At 38.0% G+C, this 23,108-nt stretch overlaps 2 protein-coding genes and 1 long non-coding RNA gene across 3 annotated transcripts; 1 reads left to right on the top strand and 2 right to left on the bottom strand.

The window, feature by feature from the left end:
• The first annotated feature begins 1,863 nt into the window (after window positions 1–1,863).
• Window positions 1,864–4,549, top strand: LOC137723468 (uncharacterized). Its single transcript, XR_011066917.1, has 4 exons — window positions 1,864–2,240; window positions 2,396–3,597; window positions 4,179–4,207; window positions 4,331–4,549. It is a non-coding gene; the product is annotated as an uncharacterized lncRNA (long non-coding RNA).
• A 4,067-nt stretch (window positions 4,550–8,616) lies between these two features.
• On the bottom strand, window positions 8,617–13,146 carry LOC137721992 ((+)-neomenthol dehydrogenase-like). The gene is made up of 5 exons (XM_068461004.1): window positions 13,124–13,146; window positions 12,776–13,022; window positions 12,546–12,671; window positions 12,066–12,150; window positions 8,617–8,933 (listed from the first exon to the last, which is right to left on the bottom strand). The coding sequence occupies exons 1-5, from the start codon at window positions 13,144–13,146 to the stop codon at window positions 8,617–8,619; spliced, it is 798 nt and encodes a 265-aa protein (XP_068317105.1).
• A 2,051-nt stretch (window positions 13,147–15,197) lies between these two features.
• LOC137723668 ((+)-neomenthol dehydrogenase-like) lies at window positions 15,198–22,561 on the bottom strand. The gene is made up of 5 exons (XM_068462866.1): window positions 22,542–22,561; window positions 22,190–22,436; window positions 21,992–22,048; window positions 21,697–21,876; window positions 15,198–15,629 (listed from the first exon to the last, which is right to left on the bottom strand). Exons 1-5 carry the CDS (start codon window positions 22,559–22,561, stop codon window positions 15,252–15,254), a joined length of 882 nt encoding a protein of 293 aa, XP_068318967.1. The 3' UTR covers window positions 15,198–15,251.
• Between the last annotated feature and the right edge of the window lie 547 nt (window positions 22,562–23,108).

Consider the following 23,108-nt stretch of genomic DNA (forward strand, 5'->3'; position numbering starts at 1 on the left):
TTGTAATTGTGGGGACGGCTAGTGACACAGTGACACCGGCACGGAATATTACGATTTAATGAGATTTTTTTTTTCATTTGTAAGTTAGATATTTTATGTTCAATTCTCATAAAAAACGAATTTGAATTACATTATTATAGCAAGCCTTTTGTAAGTTGAGTTCCTTAGTGTAAATACTATCGTTTGTTTAGAAAGAAAAATCAACCGTGGGTTTGTGTGGGACCCACAAGTAGATCGGCAACTTGTTTTTTGTCGATTAGGGAGAACGAGGATCCTTTTCGGATCTTCTTTGTGAGGATTCGGGGATTCTTATATCGTGTCCGTTTATCGTACATTATGCTGTCATAACTTATTTTAATTTTTTTTTAATTTAAAATTAAATATAAACAGTACCTGACGAAAGCTGACCGCACATTATACGATAAACGGACATAGTGTAAAGACTTCTAGAATTCTCACAAAAAAAGATTCAGTGAAGATCTTCACAAATAAAATCTGGATATGATTCTCATTCGATTAGCAATGTAAGTAGTGGGCAAGGATATAGTTAAAAAAAGGATAACGGATGAGTTGGGCATTACTATGGATCTGACAAAGCGTGTGGTCACCGCTGGCATCGGTTGGGTTCATTCATGCATATGTGGCTTTGGTGATGTTTTCACAGCCGATGGATGTGATCGAACGTTTGCTGTCACGCAGTTGGATCGATTAGTTTGGTTAGATGAAGATGATGAGATTCAGTCTGACTGGGTCCGAGAGTAGTATGACAGCAGCCGGTCCTGTGATTATTTGTGTGATTTGACGTGGAAGCTCTACCGTCTTTCTTCTTTTCCATTATATAAAAGTTGAGCTTTTACCACATCATTGGGCAAAGTGATTTATGCTTAGATGTGGTTTCTGATTTGTAATATTGAATTGAGGAAGAACAAAAATAAGAATTAAGGCGGGTATAGTTCAATTAAAATTTTAAAAATTAAAAAAAAACTGTAGAATTAACGTTTAGTTAGAATTTTAAAAGATTTTAAAATTTAGTATAGTCACAATAAGATTTAACAGGTTTTAAAAGTACATTCAGGTGTAATTGTAATGAAAATTAGATTAACCAAAATCAATCATATTAAGTTCAAATTTTAATGCTTGCAAGTGTACGAATCGTAGTATAATATAGTATGCAAGCACAAGATCGTTCCAACTAAGATTGATATAATTCTATTACCTAACCTAATTAAATTGTACTTGAATTGAAGTTGAACGATTGATGATTGTGAATAAAAAGGAAATGAGTTTAAATTAGTGATGACGAAAAACAAAGAAAACAAATTATAATTTGATTGCGAAAGACACTAGAGTATCCGACTCACTATAACCAATCCAACTTAATTTTAATTATTAATGAGTAATCATCCAACTTGACGTTTAGTTCTTCTAATTCATATAGTATCCATGACATCTAGATTACTACGTATACTTATATGTGCTAACAATCTATAGCTTCTAGATTATTAAATACATACAAATTTATATATACTAAAACCCAAACTCGGCTGGTACTGTTCATTAACAGTAAAATGACGAAAACGCCCCTCGGTTTTTCTTCCTCTCCGTTTTGACGGTGAGTTTCTGCTTCGACCGCATTTTTTTACTTGACCTTTCCACGCGTCAAACATCGACCCACCCTCTATCCGGTTTTCCTTTTGCTTCTGTCTTGCATGCCCTCTAGCTGGATCTCTAGAATTTTCCTTCGGTTTCTATCAGCCATCCAATCCATCTGACTCACCGTTACACCCCCACTAATTCACTCAACCCTCACTTCTCTCTACCCTACTCAGACTTCCCCAACTCCCAACACTGTCACTCTCTCTCATCCCTCACTACTCTCTGCCTATCTGTTCCCCCTCTGCAACTCTCATTCTCCCTCTCAGCAAAACCGAGAACCACCACCGTAATCCCTTGTGCTTTTGCGCTGATTCCAGTTTTTTAGTGATTTCTAAGAAACGCAGTCTGCGATACCTGTTCTGGCCTGATTTGAAGAAGATTTCTCAAGCGACTGTAATTTCATGGGAAGTTGGCTTAAAGCAGTTCCAAAATTTGGGATTGTTTGGGATATTTTTAGGTTTTTCTGGTTCTTGAAAAAAAACCATGGTTAAGAGTAAATTAATTATATTTTAATCTTCATTTAATTCAGGTAACCGTCTTTAGTTTTTTGGTTTGAACGCTGGAACCAGTGATCTTTGAAAAAGGTTGGTTCTTGAATATTTTTATTTATATCCTTTTGGTTGTTTGAATGGACTTCCTGTAATCTAAATGAAGCTAAATTGAATATTTGTTTTTGTATACTGTATTTGCTTTGTTAAATTAGTTCTTTTTGGTTGAAAATTTTTGTTTGGTTTTGCAGATCAAAGGGGTCAAGCGGTGGAGGAGTGGGTTAATAGTTATGTATTCTTCTTGATAATTGTATGTGTTTATGCCCTCAAGAAATTGTGAGATATCATGGGATTGTTTGTGATCTGATTAAATACATAGTATGCTTTTCAGCATTGTTACAGGCTTCAGTTTTTGGAACTCATGGATAATTAGATTTACTATATTTGTTGATGTGTTGAGTAACTTATTTGATTTTAGTTTTCCTACCCCAGTGTATATGTTATTTACTGCATTATCCGCCTTATTTTCATTTTAAAAAAGATTTTTTTTTTTTATGAATTAATAATAAATAAAAAAACTGAGAATAGAAATTTAGGAAAGAACAACGAGTGTAAATCTACAATCTATATTATTAATTGTATGTAAAAATTGATTAAAAATACCAAATCAATAACTCACAACTAAGAATGTGAGTAAATCTTGGTATAAGTGTTATACAAATGTTATTTTATAACAACTGTATGTAAGTCTATTCTACTTGAGATTATAACATGAAAAACTCCACAGAATAAGACTGCAGCAGCTGCAGCTCCACCATTATTTCTGAAAAATTAGGTAAAAAATCTCCTCTGCAATTTTTTTTTTATTTATTTTTAACAATGAACTAATGAATGCACAAAAAAGTTTAGCATGCTTTGATTTTTGTCTCTTGATAGCACATATTTACTAAGTCAATTACCTGCTTTGCAACAGCTTCTTTCTTGCCTTCTTGACTGCCAGGTACGGATGCATGCATTATAATTATGTTTTTGTAGTGTAATTATCCTCTTTGAAATTTCTATCAAAACATTCATTTTTCCTGCGTTTTGAAGTTGAATAGTGTAGTTTTTGGAGTGAACATAATTTCATGTACAAGTCACTTGCTTTTCATTTTTCAGTTTCTGTTCTGTTAATGTCAGATGGTTCAAGAAGCACTTCTATGTTTTTTTAAGGGAGCATTTGGTCCTTGGTAGAAACTTCAAACATGTTTTAAGTAAAAACATTTCTAGCAAAAGCGCTTGAAAGTATAAGTGCTTCTTATAGAAGAGCTTTCAAACGACTAATAAGCCCTTTGTTTCATTGCAATTGAAGATTTGGTTTTGGATTTCAGGTCAAGCTCTCTGAGTACATTGGGAATAAGTGTGCGATTATCTTTTTTTTACGCATTTGACGTCACATTTGTTTGTCCTATAGGTAAGCATGTTTTCGTAATCAGCATATCTGCGTTGTGCATGTTTTCGTAATCAGCATTTCTGCATTGTAACACATTTAGTCCATTATTCTAACAGTTATATTTTATGTAAATAATTTTTACATATATAGGCACAAAGCTTATAACACATTTAGTCCATTATTCTAATAGTTATATACAATACTGATAATCTATTTCACATTCCCACGACAACGTGCAAGTTATCTATATATACGAATTTAATAAGCAATGGCCATTATCTAAAATTTGGGACTGATCATAAAAAAGGGTTGTTACTTTGTTGTGTTGTTCTCAATTTTAATCTTCTATCTACTTGAATCTATTTTTTTAAGCCTAATTAGTTCATGCACTTATCGTTTAAATATGCTAAATCCTTTATATTTAAAATTTTGTGTGTTGAATATCAAGATAGACTTTTCTCTGAAACACCGTCTGTCCATTAACCACACATATGTTCAGTTATCTCATTGTTATCATCCATAGTTCAAACCACACATAATATAAAATTTGACATAAACTTTACATGTTTGGTTAATAATGCCTAATGTTTTCGTCAATGCAGGACCTGGTAAGCCAACAGTTTTCAACTGCGTAAGTCATTTTTCTAACTTTCCGTTAGTCCTTTTATTGTTCTGATCTTTAGCAAGAGGATCCTTTTAATAAATCCAACCGTCATTTGTTCACATTAACTTCTATTTTTCTAATTTCTAACAGATAAATGAAAACAGCTCCATATGAGAAGAAAGGAGGAACAAACTGAAGAAACAAACTCATTTGATTAAGGAAGTTCAACTCTACTCATTGTTTCTTATTTTAGATAGGGTTGTAATTGGATTTCCACACATACACAAGTAGTACGGCTTATCATGTATATTTAAAACTTGCGACATATTTTATACAGTTTTAAAACCCGCATCATCGCGCAGGCACTCATGCTAGTTCATTACTATTTAGGAACTAACTAAGAGACCACATGAAACCTAGTGTATGACATCTACATCAAGGAATTCATGGTACTATTTGTAAGACGCTAAAACCGAATCAATAACATGGCATTTGCGTTAACTCGGATCACATACACTCAATTCAACTCAAAAGTGGTGGCCAATCATCAAGATTAAAATCAAGCACATAAGCACAGTAAAGTGATATTCAAAGTGAATGAAAATTCATTTATAATTAAACTGAGAAATTAAGAATTCATAGTTAGGCTACATTGTAATCCTAGCAAAAAGAAATTAGTTTCAAAACATAAATGAAAATTGCACATAATCCATTATCAAAATGAAAATAAATTGAGTTTAGAGTTTCAATGCATATCCTACCGTTGTTTGTTCTTTTAATGCATAACCTACCATTTTTTCCTAGCTAAAGCAATTTTATGGGACGGGACAGGACGAGACGAGGCCTAAAATTCAATGTTTCACTCCACTGGGCTTCATGCTTTTGCATCTAGGAGACGATGCATTAACTTATAGGCGTATGAAAAGAGTACAAGGATTGTGTTCAGGTAGGAATTTCGCTGGGAAAGGTCTCTGGCTCGAGCACACAGCTCCCCAAGGAGTTGGCACTTTGGTTGTTTGTCAGGCTCCTGCTTGTCGGGATGCTGCAAAAGGAGGACACGGTTAGTTCTGAAAGGTGCCTTTGTGGGGCCTTAGGTGTAGGCTTTGAGGGTCATAATCAAAACTAACTGAGTGCAGAGGCGTGCCACTACCATCTCTGTATGACAGATGTAGAACAAGTGTATTTAAGCCGATTACTTGCGCCCCAAGTTATTCTGACTTCTTGTTATCAAAGGATTGTCGTGGATGGGTTAAGTCCACATTAAGTTCTTTTCAATACCTTGAGACCAAGGACTTTTAGTTTGTTATCTTTTATGCTTAGAGGGTGAAGGTCCAGATCTGATTAAGTCACCAGTTTGGTTCCCATTTAGCCTTTTTAATGATGGTAAACCACTAAGTAAGCTAGATCTGAGTACTGATGGGACTTTGGATCGTCAAAAGACTAGAAACAACTTGAACATATATTGGGAAATACATTGTAACACCAGATCTATTGATTTAAAGGCAAAACAAAGAGAATTGGGTAAGATTTCACCTTGTCGGGCAAGGTCTAAATGTCTTGCGGTCTCTTCTCCTTGTGGTTACAATGGATCGAGTACTAAAATGGGGCGAAAGATGAACAAATTTACATGAGAAAATCGATACTACAACATTTGGGAAAGGTAGCAGAGCTTTTACACTAGACAAAAGATGTCTTTCTAAAGGGAATCTATGGCTAGAAGGGTGCAGAGTCTGGACAAAGCACAGCTTTCTGGGTATTTGCTTAATTGAGAGGTAAGTTGTATATTTGCTTGTTTGATTGATTGAGTGTCTTTATCTCTGGGCCCTCTTCCTCCATTTATAGACGAATTAGCCCGACTGCCTGTAGCTTTGTTCTTGCCCGAAAGCAATTGAAGGGTAGTGACTCATCAATATTTTACTTGTATTGCCACTAAAAAGTACTTTTGGGCTGAGAGTAGGTTGATTTCCATCAGTTCTCACTTCTCTTGTAAGCACCTTGCCTTTGCATTAATGGGGAAGCACCAATTGGTCTTGACATGGACGGTTTGGGCTTGGTGCTAGGCTTTGAGCAAACCTCCTTTCTTTAATCTTTTTGGGCCCTTCTTCCTTTCGGCCCAAAGTTCAAATGTTAACCCAAACAGTTCCCCCTTTAATCATTGTTGAGTTGGCACCTCGAGACGCTAATAATGATTAAACCGACATGCGTCTTCCTCGAAACTTTCATTAATTAAAACAATCAGTGCATTTCCAGACCCTTGTGCTAACCCACGAATCATATCTCTAAGTTGATTGTCCACTATAAATTTCCTACTCGACTACTTGGTTAAACACCTTAATAACTTTAAGCTTTCAATTTCCTAATTTTCTCAGAATTTTTAGAACCTTCATATTTTCCAGAAAACCTCCTTGATTTTCACAACTCTTGATGGCATCTTGAGTTTGAACTCAGCCCTTTTGTGAGATTGGTGAGGAGATTTCCACCATGTGCCACTTGTTATATGGCCCTCACTGCCTATGTACTGAGTTTTTCTTTGATAAGGGATAAGTGCTTTCTTTGGGACCTGCATGGATATTTCAGGCTTCAGTAGCTACAAAAAGCTACATGCTTAAGGCTAATCCTAGCTTCTGCATTCTTGGCCACTTCATCATTATAGGTGTATGCTTCAGGATCAATATCAAAGTTTCTAGGAGGACCATCATCAGCCCAAACCTCATTCTCAAGCGTCAAAGTATCCATCAGCTTCTCATTGATTCAAATGATGGGTTCAACCATGAGATCAGTAATGGGCCTCAGCCTCAGTATCTGCCCCTAAATTTTCCATTCCACAGAGGCTTGAGTGCACACACATAGCTTTATGGGCCCTTTAAGTGTGGATGCAAAGGGATTTTATTGCTTCAGATGAGCTAAGTAGAATCTTCATTTGTACGCCAGCACACCGTCTTAGGATAGTTGCTTCAGATGAGCTGAGTAGAATCTCCATGTAACTTCATCATTTAATGAAATGAAATTGTCGTCTTTTCTTTACTTTAGCTTGTACTCAACTGTGATGAAGATGTTAATTGTCTTTAGATCTCTCAAATCATTTAAACCTCTTTGATGTAACAATCCCTAACATCCCATAAGGTTGGATGATAATTCTTTAGAAATTTAGCATTAACTAGATGTTTCTGTAAGTTTTCCTCTAAATCGGCTAAATAATAACGCCCCTTATCTAGTGCTTGATGAATAATGAAAGGACCTTCCCAAGTCGGACTCCATTTCCCAAAGCCTCTTACTTGGGCTCCCAAGGGCAAGATCGCCTTCCATACTAAGCCTCATTCCTCAAAAGTCTTCAAATTTACCATTTTGTTGTATGCTCGGGCAACAACTTTCTTTCCTTCTTGAATCTTGTCTAAGGCTTCAATTCTGGCTGCATCTAAATCTTCAATTCCTTGACACATAGCCTCAATGTATTCTTCACCGTGTAGCTCGAACTGGTTCTGAATTTTGACCGAACTCACGTTAATCTACATGGGAATCATGACATTTTGCCCAAAGGTTAGAGCGTAAGATGTAGTCCCCGTTCCAGCCCTCTTGGAAGTTCTATAAGCCCACAAAGTATCTCCTAACTTCTCGTGCCACTTTTCTGGACTATCTGCCACCATTCTTTTGATAATGTTAACCAAGTTCTTATTGCTGGTTTCTGCTTGACCATTTGACTAGGGGTAGTAAGGACTAGACCGAATAATCTTTATCTTGAACTTACTTGTGAACTCTTCTACCTCTCTTGAAATAAAAGATAGCCCGCGGTTTGTGACAATTGTCTCGGGCACTCCAAATCTATGTAAGATCTTAGTTTCAATGAACTTTTTTACAGTAGCTGAGGTTATGGTCTTCACTGTTAAAGCTTCTACCCATTTGGTGAAGTAATATGTTGTCATAATTATGAATGTGTGTCCCTTGCTAGAAGCTGGATGAACTTGCCCGATAAAGTCCATTGCCTATCCTCTGAAGGGTCAAGGTTTAACTATGGGGCTCAAGGGTACTGAGGGCACATGTTGGAGTAGCCCATGTCTCTGCCATTCTTCACATACTCAGGCATAAGCTTTGCAATCTTTCTCCATCTCGGGCCAGAAATAGTGATATCTTCTTAGTAGCCACCTCATCTTGGTTCCAGCTTGGTGTACTCCATAAATCCCCTTATGCACTTCGGCCATGACTCTTATAGACTCCTCTTGGCCTAAAAATTTCAGCAACAACCCATTCGGAGTCTTTCTTAATAGATTCTTTTCCCACAACACATATTTAGTGGCTTATTGTTTGTTCTTCTTACCTGTGGGAAAAAAGGGATCTTCCAAGTATTGATTAATAAGTGGCCTCCAATCCTCTATCTTAGGCTCTTCGGTCATTACATCCAAGCTGAATCCTCTATCAAAGATAGAAGGGAGATTTTTCTTTTACAATTCTACTTCTATCTCGAACCTTTTTTCTTGGATCTGCACTCCAATAGCCAACTGAGCCATTTCATTGGCTATTGTATTTGATTCTATGGGGATATGGCTGACTGAAATTTTATCACCCCAATATCTTAATAATTGCGTGGTCACCAAGTAATAACCAGCCATAGTAATGTGTCTGCATTTGTATTCTCCATTTAGTTGGTTGATCACCAATTCTGAGTTGCCAAATACTTCAACCTCGGTTGCCTCCAACTCCATCAGAATTTCTAAGCCAATTATCAGTGCCTCATATTTTGCCTGATTGTTGGTAATCTCTTAATAATCCAAGAGGAATGAATAACAATTGTGAGAGCCTTTGGGATCGATGATGTCAATCCCAACTCCCGCAGTATTCTGAGTGCAAGATCCATCAAAATATAGTACCTCTTTAGCCCATCCATTTGGAAAATTCTGAAACAACATGAAAGACAGGAGAGTTTTGGTTTGATTTCGAAACACACAAAATTGTGTTTTACGTATAAATAAACAGATGGATTCCTTATATTTTTTGTAAAGCAGATGAAGGACAAAGTTCTCTAATACTTTTCATAAAATAATTTGACTTTCAACAACTAAGTGAAAATTTGATCATGTCAAGGGAATCCCAAACAAAGAAACACATTTTTATGTTGATCATACCATTAGTTTATCGACACCGGAAGAAACATTAACGATTCTTGGAGAATCAGATAGCTGGAGAAGGGGCAAAAGTGCTTCAATCACTCTCTTGGTACTAATGGGCTTCAATCACTCTTTTGGTACCGATGAGTCCATATTATACCATGTATTTTAAGGAAAACTAATGAAAAGAGTTTGAAAAGTTTTAGTTTTAATAAAAAAACCATGTTATAAATTTTGTTTAACGATAGTACAAGGCTCATATTAAAAGTAGTCCAACTAAAAATGGCCTAACTATAATAAATTATGATTTGTCTATTTTACCACTAACTTTTTTAGGTTGAGTTCCAGATTTTTGTCGTTAATAGAGTTCATCGTTGTTTTGCAAACCGTCTTCTTTTTCTTTGAAACAAAAATATAGATCCTCATGCTATTTAATTAATATTTTGCATTATTTTGTTGAAACGTGATCGTCTTTATTATTCATAAAGTATTCGAGGTACTATTTTTCAATTTTACTTCGTTAGTGGAGTTCATCGTTTGTTTTTCCAGAAAATAAATTTGAGATCTGCATGTTATTCAATAATAACGACAACTGTTTTTGGAATCTGAGTCACTGTTTTTGGAATCTAAGTTACTATTTCTGAAATCTAAGTCACTATTTCTGGATCTAGATAAAATATATACACTGTTTCTTAAGGGTAAGCTAGAAAAGAAATAGTGAAATTCATTGTATTTGGATTCAAACCAAAATAAGCATCCTGTTTCTTAAATATAATCAACTGATGCATGAAAGAAAAGAAAGAATCAAAGGTTAAAACATAGACTGTTTCTGGAATCTAAGTCACTGTTTCTGGATTTTGGTTCTTTTATTTCCAGATACAGTGTTTGTTTATGCATAGAAAAAACAAACACTGTATCTGATTTTTTTTTATTTTTTTTTCCAGAAACAGTGTTATGTTTTGGGTTCTCCAGAAACAATTTTATGTTTTGGTTCTTTTTTTTTTTTTTTGCCCCTGTTTACAGACGCCTGATATGTACGTACATCATTGGGACCGTAAGTCTTTATTGGATCTGATTGGAATAAAATACTAACACTATAAATTGTTCATGGTGCAAATAAGAGGATGAGGATGAGGACGATGATGAGGAAGATGAGGATAAGGGCACAAAAAAGGTACACAATAGTTTTGGATGATTTTTTATTAAACTTTGAGCCCTTTTGGTTAAATAACATTTTAGGATGGTTTTTGGTTAAATATTTGTTGACCCAAGCCCTTTTCATTAAAGCTCCCAATATTTTACCCTATTCTTAGTTATAGTTTATTGGATATTTTGGTAGAATTTTGATATTTTGTTATATATTTTCAATGTAAGACATGCGACTTCCTCTGGAGCAAAAAGTGATCAAATGGATGAATTTGGAGTGATTCTAATTGGAGGATGTTCGTGAGTTTTTCAAGATGATTGTATCAAAGTTTCAGATTTTTCTACCAAGCTGTTTGACCGTGACGATGAAATAAAGGCCCAGCGCGTAGCTTTCCCAGAATGACGTTTATGGACGTTTTGGGTAATTTGGAGGTCAATATGGTATATTTTGAGAAAGATTTATTTTGAGGATTTGTAGGGGACGTCTCCAGCTTTCAAAAGAGACCTTTTGGGACCAAATCGAAGTTGATTTTGCCGGTCAAAAGTCTGATTTTCTGAGAAGTTTGAATTTCAGTTTAAATAGGAAACCTTTTATTTTCTGTTTTACTATTTTATTATGTTTCCTAGTTTTATTCTAAGACTTTTTAGGGTTTTATTTTGTAGTAGTATAAATAAGAAGGGGGTCGATCTTATATTACTCAGGGTGCTTCAGATCAGGTTCTTGCGGTTAGAGGGGAATGAGAGGTGGAAACACACACACAAGCCTTTGACAATTCAAATTCATTTTCTAGGTGTTTTCAATCCTTGTTCTTAATAATATTTTATTATGATTGTTTGTAACTAGTTCTTTTGCTAGGGCGAAGCCACGAGTCCTAGCATGAATATGTGATTTTATTAATTTGCTTATGAATGGATGCATGCTTGCTTTGAATTATTAATTATTGCGATTAAAACTATCTATATATTTTAATGATTGATCACCATTAGGATATTTAGACAAGTATTTTGATGCAATTTCTGTTGGAACATCACCCTGAAATTAAGGAGGGCTTCTTGTGATTAATAATTGTAAGTTCACTTAAGGCGAACATCATGCTCTTAAGGGTTGCATGGTTTTTCAAATGGTTTTCACAAAACTTAATGAGTCTTGCATGTTTATAGTTGATTTGAACATCACAAACGGATTGCATGTTAGATATATGTTTTCGCTTGAACACACGAGGAAAATATGCATTAGGAAAACCTAACCTTCAAAGCATGTATGTGGAAATTCATAAATAATTGGTAAAATTGCATAGGATTGTTAAGGGGACAGCGGAACCCTAGGCTTTTACAAATTGATTTTCTTTAAATTGTTCTCTAGTTAATTTCCTTAATTGTTTTTATTTAAAATTCGTTTTTATTATATTAAATTCTAAAATCAACATTTTCCAAACTTTGTTTTCAATAATTAATTAAGAGTTGGTTTAAACACAAATTATTCATTCAATCTCTGTGGAAAACGACCTTACTTAAGCGGCTATACTACGACAACCTTGTACTCTTACAAGTATTTTTAAGTGTTTTTATCCCTACTTTTGTAGGTGGTAAGAATCCTATTAGGAGGAGGGGCAAAAGTGCTTCAATCACTCTTTTGGTACCATAGTAGTTTGTCTTCAGGCATTGTTCCGCTACCTTGTAGTTTGGTATTGTCGATATTTCACTCCAGTTGATTGCTTCAGGCCTCTGCATCCACGAAAAAATATTGAAAAGTTAAACCCTCTTGGAAGTTTTGCATCATCAATATCCCAAGTCAACTAGTAAAGTTATATAAGAATGAAATTGTACAAGGATTGTGTTCCCAGAAACTTGTATTCCACAAGATCCTAACCTCATCTCAAATGGGGAAAGGGAAGCGATTTTCTCACTTCCTTTTCTCCCCCTGTACTCATTTCTTTTTTTTTTTCCTAGCATTTGGATTGAATAAATGTAAGAAGAGTCGAGCGACAAAAACAAGAGAGTAACGCAGGAGAAAATGAGAGCATGAAAATCGCTGCCTACAAGGAAACTGTTTTGCAGCTGATACATTTTTTGCCTAGATGTAACTTTTACAGATTCATAGGGTTACTCTTGTCAATTACCGTTGCTTCAATCCCAAAAGGAAAAATCACCTTTCCTTGATGCACATAGAACCTCACCTTACCACTTAAAGCTGACTTGAAATTTTCAGGGGTTACTATGCTTCCCACAACTGCTGCATTGTTTATCTACACGGTACAAAATTTCTAAAAATTTCATCTATCTTTGCTTCATCGGCAAGTAATTAACCAGAGATTGATCATCTTTGCTCTCTATTGCGATATTTACTTACCAAGATATCGAGTTTCCCGAATTGGGTTTTGACAAAATCCGCCAATGTAGCAACACTGACAGAATCTGTTACATCAAGCTGATGAAAAACCACCCGGTCTGAGACTCCGAACTCTTTCAATTTTTCAAGAGCTTCAAGACCTCTCTTCTCATCTCTAGCAGTTAAAACCACTGTGATCCCATTTGAAGCCAACTGCTTAACTGTGGCAAATCCAATCCCTCTGTTAGCTCCTGTCACAACTGCATACCTGACAGAAAAAAAATGCCCAATGAAAATATATTGACAAATTCTGCAGGATAAAAGATGAAGATAATTTATAAGAATGGGGTGTTAGATATATAAAACTACCTCTTTACTGCTTCTTCTGCCATTGTTAAATAGCTTGGGTTTCAGCTTATTCTTTCTTTCTAGTTCTCAGACCAGCATATATAGATATTTGACTAGTTTTCAGGGATTCACTTGTTACAATTCCTCAGCTTTTGCAGATTGTGTATGCACTGAGGTCATATGAACCAAGTTGTATTACTTTGACTATTATTTGCCCCTTTGGGGTTTGAAATTTCAGCCACCTATTTTGGTTTCTTGGGTTGATATGAAACCAAAAGAAGAGTTTTGGGCCATGTGAAATACAATTCTAGTGGATTCATTAACTTACTTCCGAAGTTTGAACTAATATGTTTTGTGTTTTGTCTTAAGAGGTCATTTGAGTCATTTTTTGGTTTTTAGGTTTCAAAAAAGTGAAAAATAAGAATTGAAAACTAAAAACGAAATAGTTATAAAACGTGTTTTAAAAGTACGGTGTTGTCTATGATAATACAAGGATCATTATCTCATCATTGCATAGAGAAAATATAATCATCTTTATCCCATGAATTTGAAAGGGTTTGTTGTACTGAAAAGGGTGAGACTTCTTGAGATGGAAGTAATGGCCAGAAGGACATTACAAAAAAAAGGATGAGACTTCAGGTCCTTCTCGGTCCCAATTCGCGTAACGCATATGTAGATGTCTTCGAGAGAATATAGCCAGAGAGGGAAGTAGGCCAGCTTTTGGTTTCCAGCATATCTTCTTTCAAGTCTTTTAGAAACTCACCCAGAACATCTTGTATTCTCTCTTTTGTGAGTTCCTAACATCCTCGGCATCACTTAAAATCCCATTGGCCCATTCATTTTGTAGATGCTGTAACAACACGCATGACAGGAGAAGTTCGGTTTGCTTATGATGTAAAATAAGAAAATTTTGATTTGAAACTGTAAACCTATGAGAATGCCAAAATATTGAAAACTCTTTGTACCGTTAATGCTGCCACGGCAGCAATACATAATCATAGTCAAGAAGATTCTCAAAAATAGTAAGTTCAGATGTACACTTTTTGGGCTGATGGGTTGTGAACCTTCATAAGTTCTCTCATAAACCCCAACATTTATGGAGTAACAACCTAGGATCCAAGCGAAATACATTCAATCAGAAAATTTTATGCACATAAGCTGATTAAGAAATCTAAAAGTTCATGTCCTTCAAATCGATAACCCATTATGATAAACCGGTCCATAAAATTCTAACTGAAAAATAAACAGTGATTTAAGAGGAAAAATAAAAATCACAGATTCATACCTTTCTTGGAGCTGTGAGAGTCCCACATCAAACAAGGCAATCACACCAGGCTTCCTAACATCCATATACATTCGATCTAGTTTTCCTGCCAACAATCACACAATACCACAATGCTCATTTAACAATTTGATCTCTTGAATTTATGTGACCATCTGTAAATCCAGCAAGCTTGCCGGAAAAAGCAAAACATAAATTACCTGGATGTTAATTAAAAAGCATTAAGACCGATAAAGGGCAACTGACTGAACGGCCTAAATTGTTACCTAAAGTACCAAAAAGTGATTAAAGACTGATAAAGGGGCCAAAATTATGTGCACCCAAGAAAGATGAAAACTTTAAGATTTAGGGTCAGTGCTGTTTCCAGATGATGAGCACTAATCAATGGAAAATGGCAACTGAAAAGTAAATTACCCGTGAAAGGAAAACGAAAAAAGAGGATGTACCTTGTAATTGGGTTTATGAGAGAAAGTGCATGTTAAAGAATGAGAGCTGTGAAATGAAATAGCATGTCCTCTGCAGTTAACGCTACATAGTCTTCTCACATTGTGAATCCAAAAGCTTGTACATAAACTATCAAGCCTTATTCTTCATTAAACACAGAGAGGGCCTCTGTAAGCACCTTGTTGGTACCATATTTGTTTGTTTCCATGTATTAGTCTGCAACCTCCTAGTTTTCAGACTTCTTCATGCTTTTGCATCCAGGAAAAAAAATTCATCAACTTGGAAGTTTTCCAACATTACTGCAGAATCATCATATAAATAAATGTTGACATAACATAACTCCATCAACTTTATATCTTACATTTTACATAAACATTCCACAATCATTGTTCACATTTTACGTTGAACATAAACTACACATGTTCAAAAAGGTGTCACTTCTTCCCGAACAAAGTAAAGGCCAGTAGGACCACCACTGGGGATTAGTGCCAACCTGACAATGCTCTCAGCTCCTTCGTCAATGGTTAAGATGCCAAAATTGAAGGTCATATTTGTTTTGACTGATCCAGGGCTGCCACAGTTGATGCAGAATTTTGGATACTTCTTGGCCAGAGTCCTAGTGTACGCATTCAGGGCTGCTTTCGAGACCTTATAAGCTGGGAAGATAAGAGGCCAGCTTTTGGTTTCTAGCAAGCCTTGTTTATAGTCTTCCAAAAACTCACTCAAAACAGCATCTATTCTCTCTTCTGTAAGGCTTTCAGCATCACTAAGCACCTCTTTAGCCCATCCATTTGGAAAATTCTAAAGCGACACAAAAGATGGGAGAGTTTTAACTTGATTCAGAAACATAAAAATTGCATCAACATATAATTAAAAACATGGATTTTGCATGACTTAACATTCCACTAAACCTTTCTGGTGGATCAACAACTCAATAAATGGGGCGTGAGAAACATCTTGAAGAGTGCTTAGAAATAGTTTGGAGAGATTCAGGTCAACTGGGTACAAGATAACTTGTATGTCATTCTGGTTTGTGACGAGAATATTACAACTTGTATCTTGGAACAGGTGCCTTGGGCTGTGATGAAACAAAACCTTTCTGTCAAAAGGTGGACTGAGGATCTTGCAATGGAAGAAGTCCCGATGCATATGGTTCCTTTTTGGGTGTAGATGAAAGGAATTCCACCGGGTTTGTGCTCTAAAGGAAACATAGGTCGCCTGGCAAATAAATGTGGGGAGCTACTAGAGGTCGAGGATATAACCAAAGCTAGGGAATTCCTTAGGATTCGAGTCATGGTGGACACCACAAACCTCTAGCAACCGGGTGCTGGGTTACAAGGCAAGGAACAAGGAGTCCTGGGTTAAGTTTCAGTACGAACGGCTTCAGGATTTCTGCTATAATTGTGGAAAAATTGGTCATGCTAGTCTTGAGTACTCTACACATGTTGGTAGCGGAGAGGTGGCAGGCTACGGAGATTGGACTAGAACAAGAATGATTAGAGATGTTCTGGAGACTCCGAGGATTATAAATATTATTCAAGGAAGGAGGAGGCAGGCAGGGGTTAGTAGAGAAAGAGGGACTTCGACCCAACTTGGGAGGGCGAACAACAATGGAGAAGGTGGTAGTGCGGCATAATGTAAGGGAAGACTGGGGCCATTAATGGTAACGAGTGATTACTCCATATAGTTTGAGGGAGGCCCATAATTCAACTATGGTAACACCGGCCACAATAAGTGCTCAAGTTCATGGTTCCAGTGGAGGGTCGGGTGAGTTTAACACTAAAGGGCGGCATCTTAGGAGGAGGGGAGTTGAAGGTGAAGGGGGACAAACGGGAATGACTATTGGTAATAAACAGGTAGGTGTTAGAAGAGGGGATTGAGATGGAGTCTGAGGGGAGGGAAAGTGAGTGTGGGAACTACCTCTCAAAACCTGAGGTTAGAACAAGGGAGACAGCAAGGTCAAGCAGAGCAGGTGATGAGCCAGAATCTAATAAGTGGAGGGTGCGGGCCTTTTTCATAGGATGGGCCTGAAGAGGAATGCGAGTAAGGGGAGTAGTAGTAGAGCCCAAATGCCGACTAAAAGGATAAGAAAACAATCAGGGCCCAGTGGACGAACTAAGAGGGGCGGGCGAAAAAGACTTACAGCTGGGATTAGTGGGGCAATTGATGAATAGGGGGGAGACACTTGTGCTCTTTAGGAGGAAAATTTGTTGGAGGTCCCAGTACAGGAAGAAAACTTATGGCCTCACCTAGAGGACATTGTGGAAGAAAAGGCAACTACACGGAGGCAGAGTTTAGGGAACAAACAAAGTGATGGTGGCGACTGGCCCCGAGACAGCCACAAATCAGCCATGATACATTTGATTTGGAACTGCCATGGTCTTGGGCCGGACACGGTAGTTCGAGCCTTACATAGGTTCATTAGAAAATATAAACTCTTTGTGGTTTTCTTATCTGAGACAAAAATGCAAAACCACAGAATAACTAGAGTCCATAGGAGGATGGGTTTTGCAAATGGGTGTGATGTACCTTCGGTTGGCTTAGCGGGAAGTTTGAGTTTGTGGTAGGATGACAGTTTGGAGGTTAAAGTGATATCATCTAACAGGAATCTGATCCATACCGAGATGCGTATATCAAGAGACAAATGGTTTCATGCCTCATGGATATATGGTACACCATACAGAAATAAGAAAAATGATTTTTGACAGTGGATTGCGGAGGATCTGAGACCGACGGAAGCCCCATGGATTTGTGTTGGTGACTTTAATGAGATAATATCAGAGGATGAGAAATCTGGTGGGAGCCAATGGCATCGAACGGTAATTCCTTTTTACAATCTTTTTTTAATAATATGGAACTGTTGGATCTAGGATTTTCGGGACCTAAATTTACTTGGAGGGGAACCAGAAATGGTAGTCTGGTGCAGGAAAGATTGGACCGAGGGTTGATTAATGAAAGTTGGCAAATTCGATGGCCAAATTTGGTGATTCTCCATGAAAATGTCAGGGCGTTGGATCACTGTCCTCTAGTACTTAATATTGATCCACTAGTTCCTCAATGTAAACCGATGTTCCGTTTCAAGGCCTTTTGGTGTAAAGAGGAAGGATGTAGAGAGACGATTGCTGGATGCTGGAATGTGGGAAATGTTGGTGGAGGTGTGGAAACTTGGAAAAGAAAGATTAATGCCACAAGAAGAGGTTTGAGAATGTGGAGTTCTAATAAGTTCAAAGCAAGAAAATTCGAGCTCCAAATGTTGAACTCTCATCTTGGGCATCTCCAACGGAATTAGGAGGAGAATGGTGCAAACATTGGTGAGGTCATGGAAACTATTAACCCGCTTGAGGCTTAAGAGGAAGCTTACTGGGCGACTAGATCTAGAATCCGGTGGTTGCAGGCAGGTGACTCGAACACTGCTTTTTTTCATCAGTCTACAGTACTAAGGTGTCGTCAGAACAAATTAGCACGAATTTTGGAATGAGGAGGGCAATTGGCCGGAGGATCCTTATGTGGTTGGGCTGACGGTGGAAGATCACTTTAAAAGATTATTTACGTCTGATAGCAATCGAGATTGGGGGGATATCCTTAGTTACTTGGACCCGGGTAACGGTTGAAATGAATGAGACATTATGTAGTCCTTCTTCTGATGAGGAGATAAAAGATGCAGTGTTCAACATGGGAGAATCTAAAGCACCTGGACTTGATGGTTTCCAAGGTTTGTTATTCCAATCCTATTGGGACATTATTGCGGCTGAGGTCAATGGTATTGTTGCCGATTGTCTAAGGGGTGATGGATGTCCCTCTATTATCAACTCCACCAATATTGCTTTGATTCCTAAGGTCCCCAACCCGGAAGGGGTCAATCAATTCAGGCCAATAAGTCTGTGTAATTATTCTTATAAGGTTCTGCCTAAGATTATGGCGAATTGTTTAAAACCAATGTTGAATTAAATAATTTCGCCAAATCAAAATGCATTCATACAAGGCTGACAAATACAAGATAATATCATCTTGGCCCATGAAAATTTTCATTTCCTTAAGTTAAGGAAAACGAAGACCAAGTTTGAAATAGGGATCAAACTTGATATGAACAAGGCTTATGATCGGGTTGAATGGGACTTCCTGGAGGCAGTTATGGTGCATCTCAGTTTCTAGCGAAGGTGGATTGATATGGTTATGCGGTGCGTATAAAATGTGGAGTTTTCTATTCTAATCAATGGGAGGCTGGGGAGAGCTTTTAAACCTACAAGGGGTCTTCGCCTGGGGGATCCCCTATCCCTCTACTTGTTTCTCATTATCAGTGAGGTTCTTTCCTTGGTAATTAGTAGGGTGGTGCAACAGGGATCTTTGGAAGGTGTCAGGATATCTGCTTCAGGACTAGTGCTATCACATTTATTGTTTATGGATGATACTCTAATATTTCTTTTGGCTACCAAGCAGAATTGCAGAAATTTATCTTCCCTTCTTCATGTGTATTGTAGAGCTTCCGGGAAACAGATTAGCCTTCAAAAATCGGTGGTTTATTTTAGGGTTAATACCTTGGCCCAACTGGCTTCGGAACTTTGTAACATCTTAGAAATGCCAAAGGTGGATGACTCAAGAAAGTATTTGGGTTTACCAACAATTTGGGGGACATCAAAGCGGGAGACCTTACAGTTTATCAAGGATCGGATATTGGCAAAGATTGCAGGTTGGAAGTAACGGTTTCTCTTTCAAGCGAGGAAGGAAGTTCTCATTAAAGCGGTGGTCCAGGCTATTCCTATGTACCCAATGTGCGTCTTCCAATTGCCGGTGAGCTTGTGCAAAGAAATTGATGCGGTAGTGGCGAGGTTTTGGTGGGCGAGGGCAGACAAGGATGGTGGGATACATTGGGTAAATTGGAAAGACTTGGGTGGGACGAAAAAGAAGGGTGGTATGGGTTTCCGTAATCTTAATGATTTTAATATTGCCCTACTAGAGAAGCAATGTTGGCATTTGATCCATGATCCTGACTCCCTATGGACTCGTGTATTGAAAGAGCGATACTTCCCAAATGTTTCTTTCCTGAAGGCTAAGAAAGGCGGAAGGGCCTCTTAGGAGTGGGTGAGCCTGTTAGAACCGAAGGATCTCATTCTAAAGGGTTCTAGATGGCAAATTATGGGAGGGCACGAAGTTCAGTTTTGGGAGGACAATTGGGTCCCGGGCATCTTAGGGGGGCACCCCACCCCTCTTAGTCACTTGGGTATCAATAGGGAGAGCAAGGTTGTGGAGTTCATAGATCCAGTCTCGAGGGAATGGAAATTTGATCTTCTTTCCAACCTTATCTCGAAGAATGAGTGTGGTGCCATCTCTCAAATTTATGTGGGGCCGCTTATGAGACCAGATAAACTTGTATGGCCGTTTGAATGAAATGGCTCTTTTTTAGTCAAGTTAGGATATTGAAGGTGTCACAATCGTCACCCCACTATGAGCTGTGATTGCCCTTCCTCTTACTAAAGTGTTGATCCTCGGGTTTGGACTTGGATTTGGAGTTGTAAAGCGCCCCCCCCCCCCCCCCCCCCCCAAAAAAAAAGATGAGAAACTTCCTTTAGAGGGCTTTCCAGGACGTTCGCACCACTAAATTCAATCTTTTTCGACGTAGGTGTGCCTCTTCCCCCCTCTGCCCCATTTGTGTTGAAAGTGAGGAGACCATAGAGCATATTCTCCTTCTGTGCCCATGGGCTTCCAGGGTGTGGAATGGGGATCCGTTGTGTATTCAAATTAATTGAAGTTCAATCACCACTCTGGCAGATTGGTTGTGTTTAGTTGTCAATCAAAATCTGGGTTGTAAAGAAGACCTCGATCGAATTATGGTGTACTTGGTTTTTTCGTGTTGGTTTGTCTGGAGGGCCCGTTGTGATGCCATTTTAAATGGAGTTAATCCCTCTCCCTTCAGAGCTATTCGGGCTATCACCACTGCCTTAGATTCTTTTAAGTTGGCCTCATCTCCTTTGTGTATGTCACCTGCTATCCGAAGCAGTCTTTCTCGAGGTATGCATCACCTCGCTCTGTGGTTTCCTCCCCCAGTTAATTGGGTTAAGGTTAATTTAGATGCTTGTTGGAAGAGAGACTCTCACTACAGTCATATCAGGATTGTGGTTAGAGATTGTTTCTCGGGTTGCATGACAATGAGAAGTGTCTGGGTGCATGCATCTTCAGTTGTGATGGTAGAAGCTTTAGCTGTTCTGGAAGGATGCTTATTGGCAAAAAGTTTACAAGTGCAGGAGGTGGTAATTGAGTCAAAAGCACAAGTTATTATGCGGTCCCTCAATTCTCCTTCTCTGAGTTGTGTTGGGACCTACTCCCAATCCTTAGCCGTGTTTTGGAGGTTGGGAGGAGTTTTCAATCATGCTCCTGGTCGTGGACTCCACGACCAGCAAATATGGCGATGGATTTTGTCGCAAGGTATATTTCTCCGAAGATGTGCGAGTTCAGTTGGGTTGTAAGACCACCATCTTCGTTAGTGGGCATTTTGAACAAAGACAGTATTCCATGTCCTCCTTTGTAAGGGTGGGGTGTTCTTTGCACTAATAGGTAGGACGACACTTCCGGAGTGGTGGCGTCTATTGGTGTCCTAATTATCCTTGTCTTTGTATATCTGATCTTGCAGGGATGCTCTCTGCTTGTTGTTTGGCCTTGTGCCTTTCTGTTTTCTATGAAGCAATCCTTTAACCAAAATAAAAAAAACATTTCACTAATATAGTTCATAAAAAATTCTAAAACCCCAGCATTTCCAGAAAATTGATTATTGTTCTAATGTAAACCCAGAGCACCATTATACTTAACTAAGCAAAGAAAACAAAGATTTATTGTTTGTACATTTGAAGAAGCATATTTTTGAAGTTGCTCATACCATTAGCTTAGCAGCACCGGAAGAAACATTAATGATTCTTGGCGAATCAGATAGCTTGAGGAGGGGTAAAAGCGCCTCAGTCACACTTTTGGGACCATAGTAGTTTGTTTTCAGGCATTCTTCTGCTAACTCATAGTTTGGTGTCATCGATATTTCACTCCAATTGATTTCATCAGGCATCTGCATCCAAAATCATTACTCTCATCAATTACGATCGCATATAAGTCTAAAATTACCTTCACTCTATGATGATGATATATATACACACTATACATAACCTCACCTTACCAATTACAGCTGATCTAAAACTTTCAGTGTTTACTATGCTACCATTAATTCCTGCATTGTTTACCTACACAGTAGAAAAGCTCCAACTTTTCATCTTTGTTATGTTTATTCTAACTTGAAAAAACAAGCATCATCAGTATAAAACAGACATTATATTGCAGTATGATCTGTGGAGTAAAACCCAACTCAAAATTTCAAGGATTACCAAGATATCGAGTTTTCCGAATTGGGTTTTCACAAAATCTGCAAGGGAAGCAATGCTAGCAGAATTTGTTACATCAAGCTGATGAAAAACCACCCGGTCGGAGACGCCAAACTCTTTCAATTTTTCAAGAGCTTCAAGACCCCTCTTCTCATCTCTAGCAGTTAACACCACCATGATCCCATTTGAAGCCAACTGCTTAACTGTGCCAAATCCAACCCCTTTGTTAGCCCCTGTCACAACAGCATACCTGACCAAAATACAGAAACCCAAAAAAAAAAAAAAAAATGGGAAAAATAAGAAAAGGTTTTTTTTTATTTGATCAAAAGATACATAAGAACTAAAACACTGCTACCTCTTTGTTGCCTCTGCCATTGTTCTTGTTTCTGCCGAGTGGCTACAATGAGGGGACTATAATGCAGGGGTTAGTTTCCACGATCCCAGTCCCATCGATCAAACGGTTAAAGTTGATCGTTACAACCCGGTTTCCAATCATCCGTTTCTGAAAGCCAAACTCACGGGATTCACGTGGGTGCAAAATGAGGACAAATGTATGCGGTTTCAGAATGGTGGATGTATGTGGGATTATGTGGCGAAGATTGTGAGGAAGTAGGAGACTTTGTGGAGTCGTCTTGAGTTGTTTTTTTATTGTTGTGGCAATTGATGGAGCAGGTGGGTGGGGGAGAGGGCGCCGCGGTTTGGTGGGGTGAGTGGTTCTGCATACTAGACAGCTCAGGGGGGAACGTGTTGAAGTGCATGTAACTGAGAAGCCGGGAATTGGAATTGGGTTGGTGGACGCCCATCCGTCATGTGAATAGCGACATGCATAGCTTTAGTGCTGAAAGAAATAGCCGAGAGGTGCTCTGCGGAAATGGTGGTGAAGATCCTTAAGCTGCAAGCGAACACAAAGCCTCGTGCCAAA

This window comes from Pyrus communis, chromosome 17 (genome assembly GCF_963583255.1).
Source record: "Pyrus communis chromosome 17, drPyrComm1.1, whole genome shotgun sequence".
Classification (NCBI taxonomy): domain Eukaryota; kingdom Viridiplantae; phylum Streptophyta; class Magnoliopsida; order Rosales; family Rosaceae; genus Pyrus; species Pyrus communis.

Bases quoted from the DNA above. Each gene is read 5' to 3' on its own strand.
- LOC137721992 (XM_068461004.1), bottom strand. From the start codon at position 13,146: ATGGCAGAAGAAGCAGTAAAGAG. The intron at 13,023-13,123 runs GTAGTTTTATAT...TTTTTCTGTCAG, and splicing joins GCAGAAGAAGCAGTAAAGAG to GTATGCAGTTGTGACAGGAG. The intron at 8,934-12,065 runs GTACCAAAAGAG...TGGATTATTAAG, and splicing joins CCTGAAGACAAACTACTATG to AGATTACCAACAATCAGGCA.
- LOC137723668 (XM_068462866.1), bottom strand. From the start codon at position 22,561: ATGGCAGAGGCAACAAAGAG. The intron at 22,437-22,541 runs GTAGCAGTGTTT...TATTTTGGTCAG, and splicing joins ATGGCAGAGGCAACAAAGAG to GTATGCTGTTGTGACAGGGG. The intron at 15,630-21,696 runs GTATGAGCAACT...GTGTCGCTTTAG, and splicing joins CCGGTGCTGCTAAGCTAATG to AATTTTCCAAATGGATGGGC.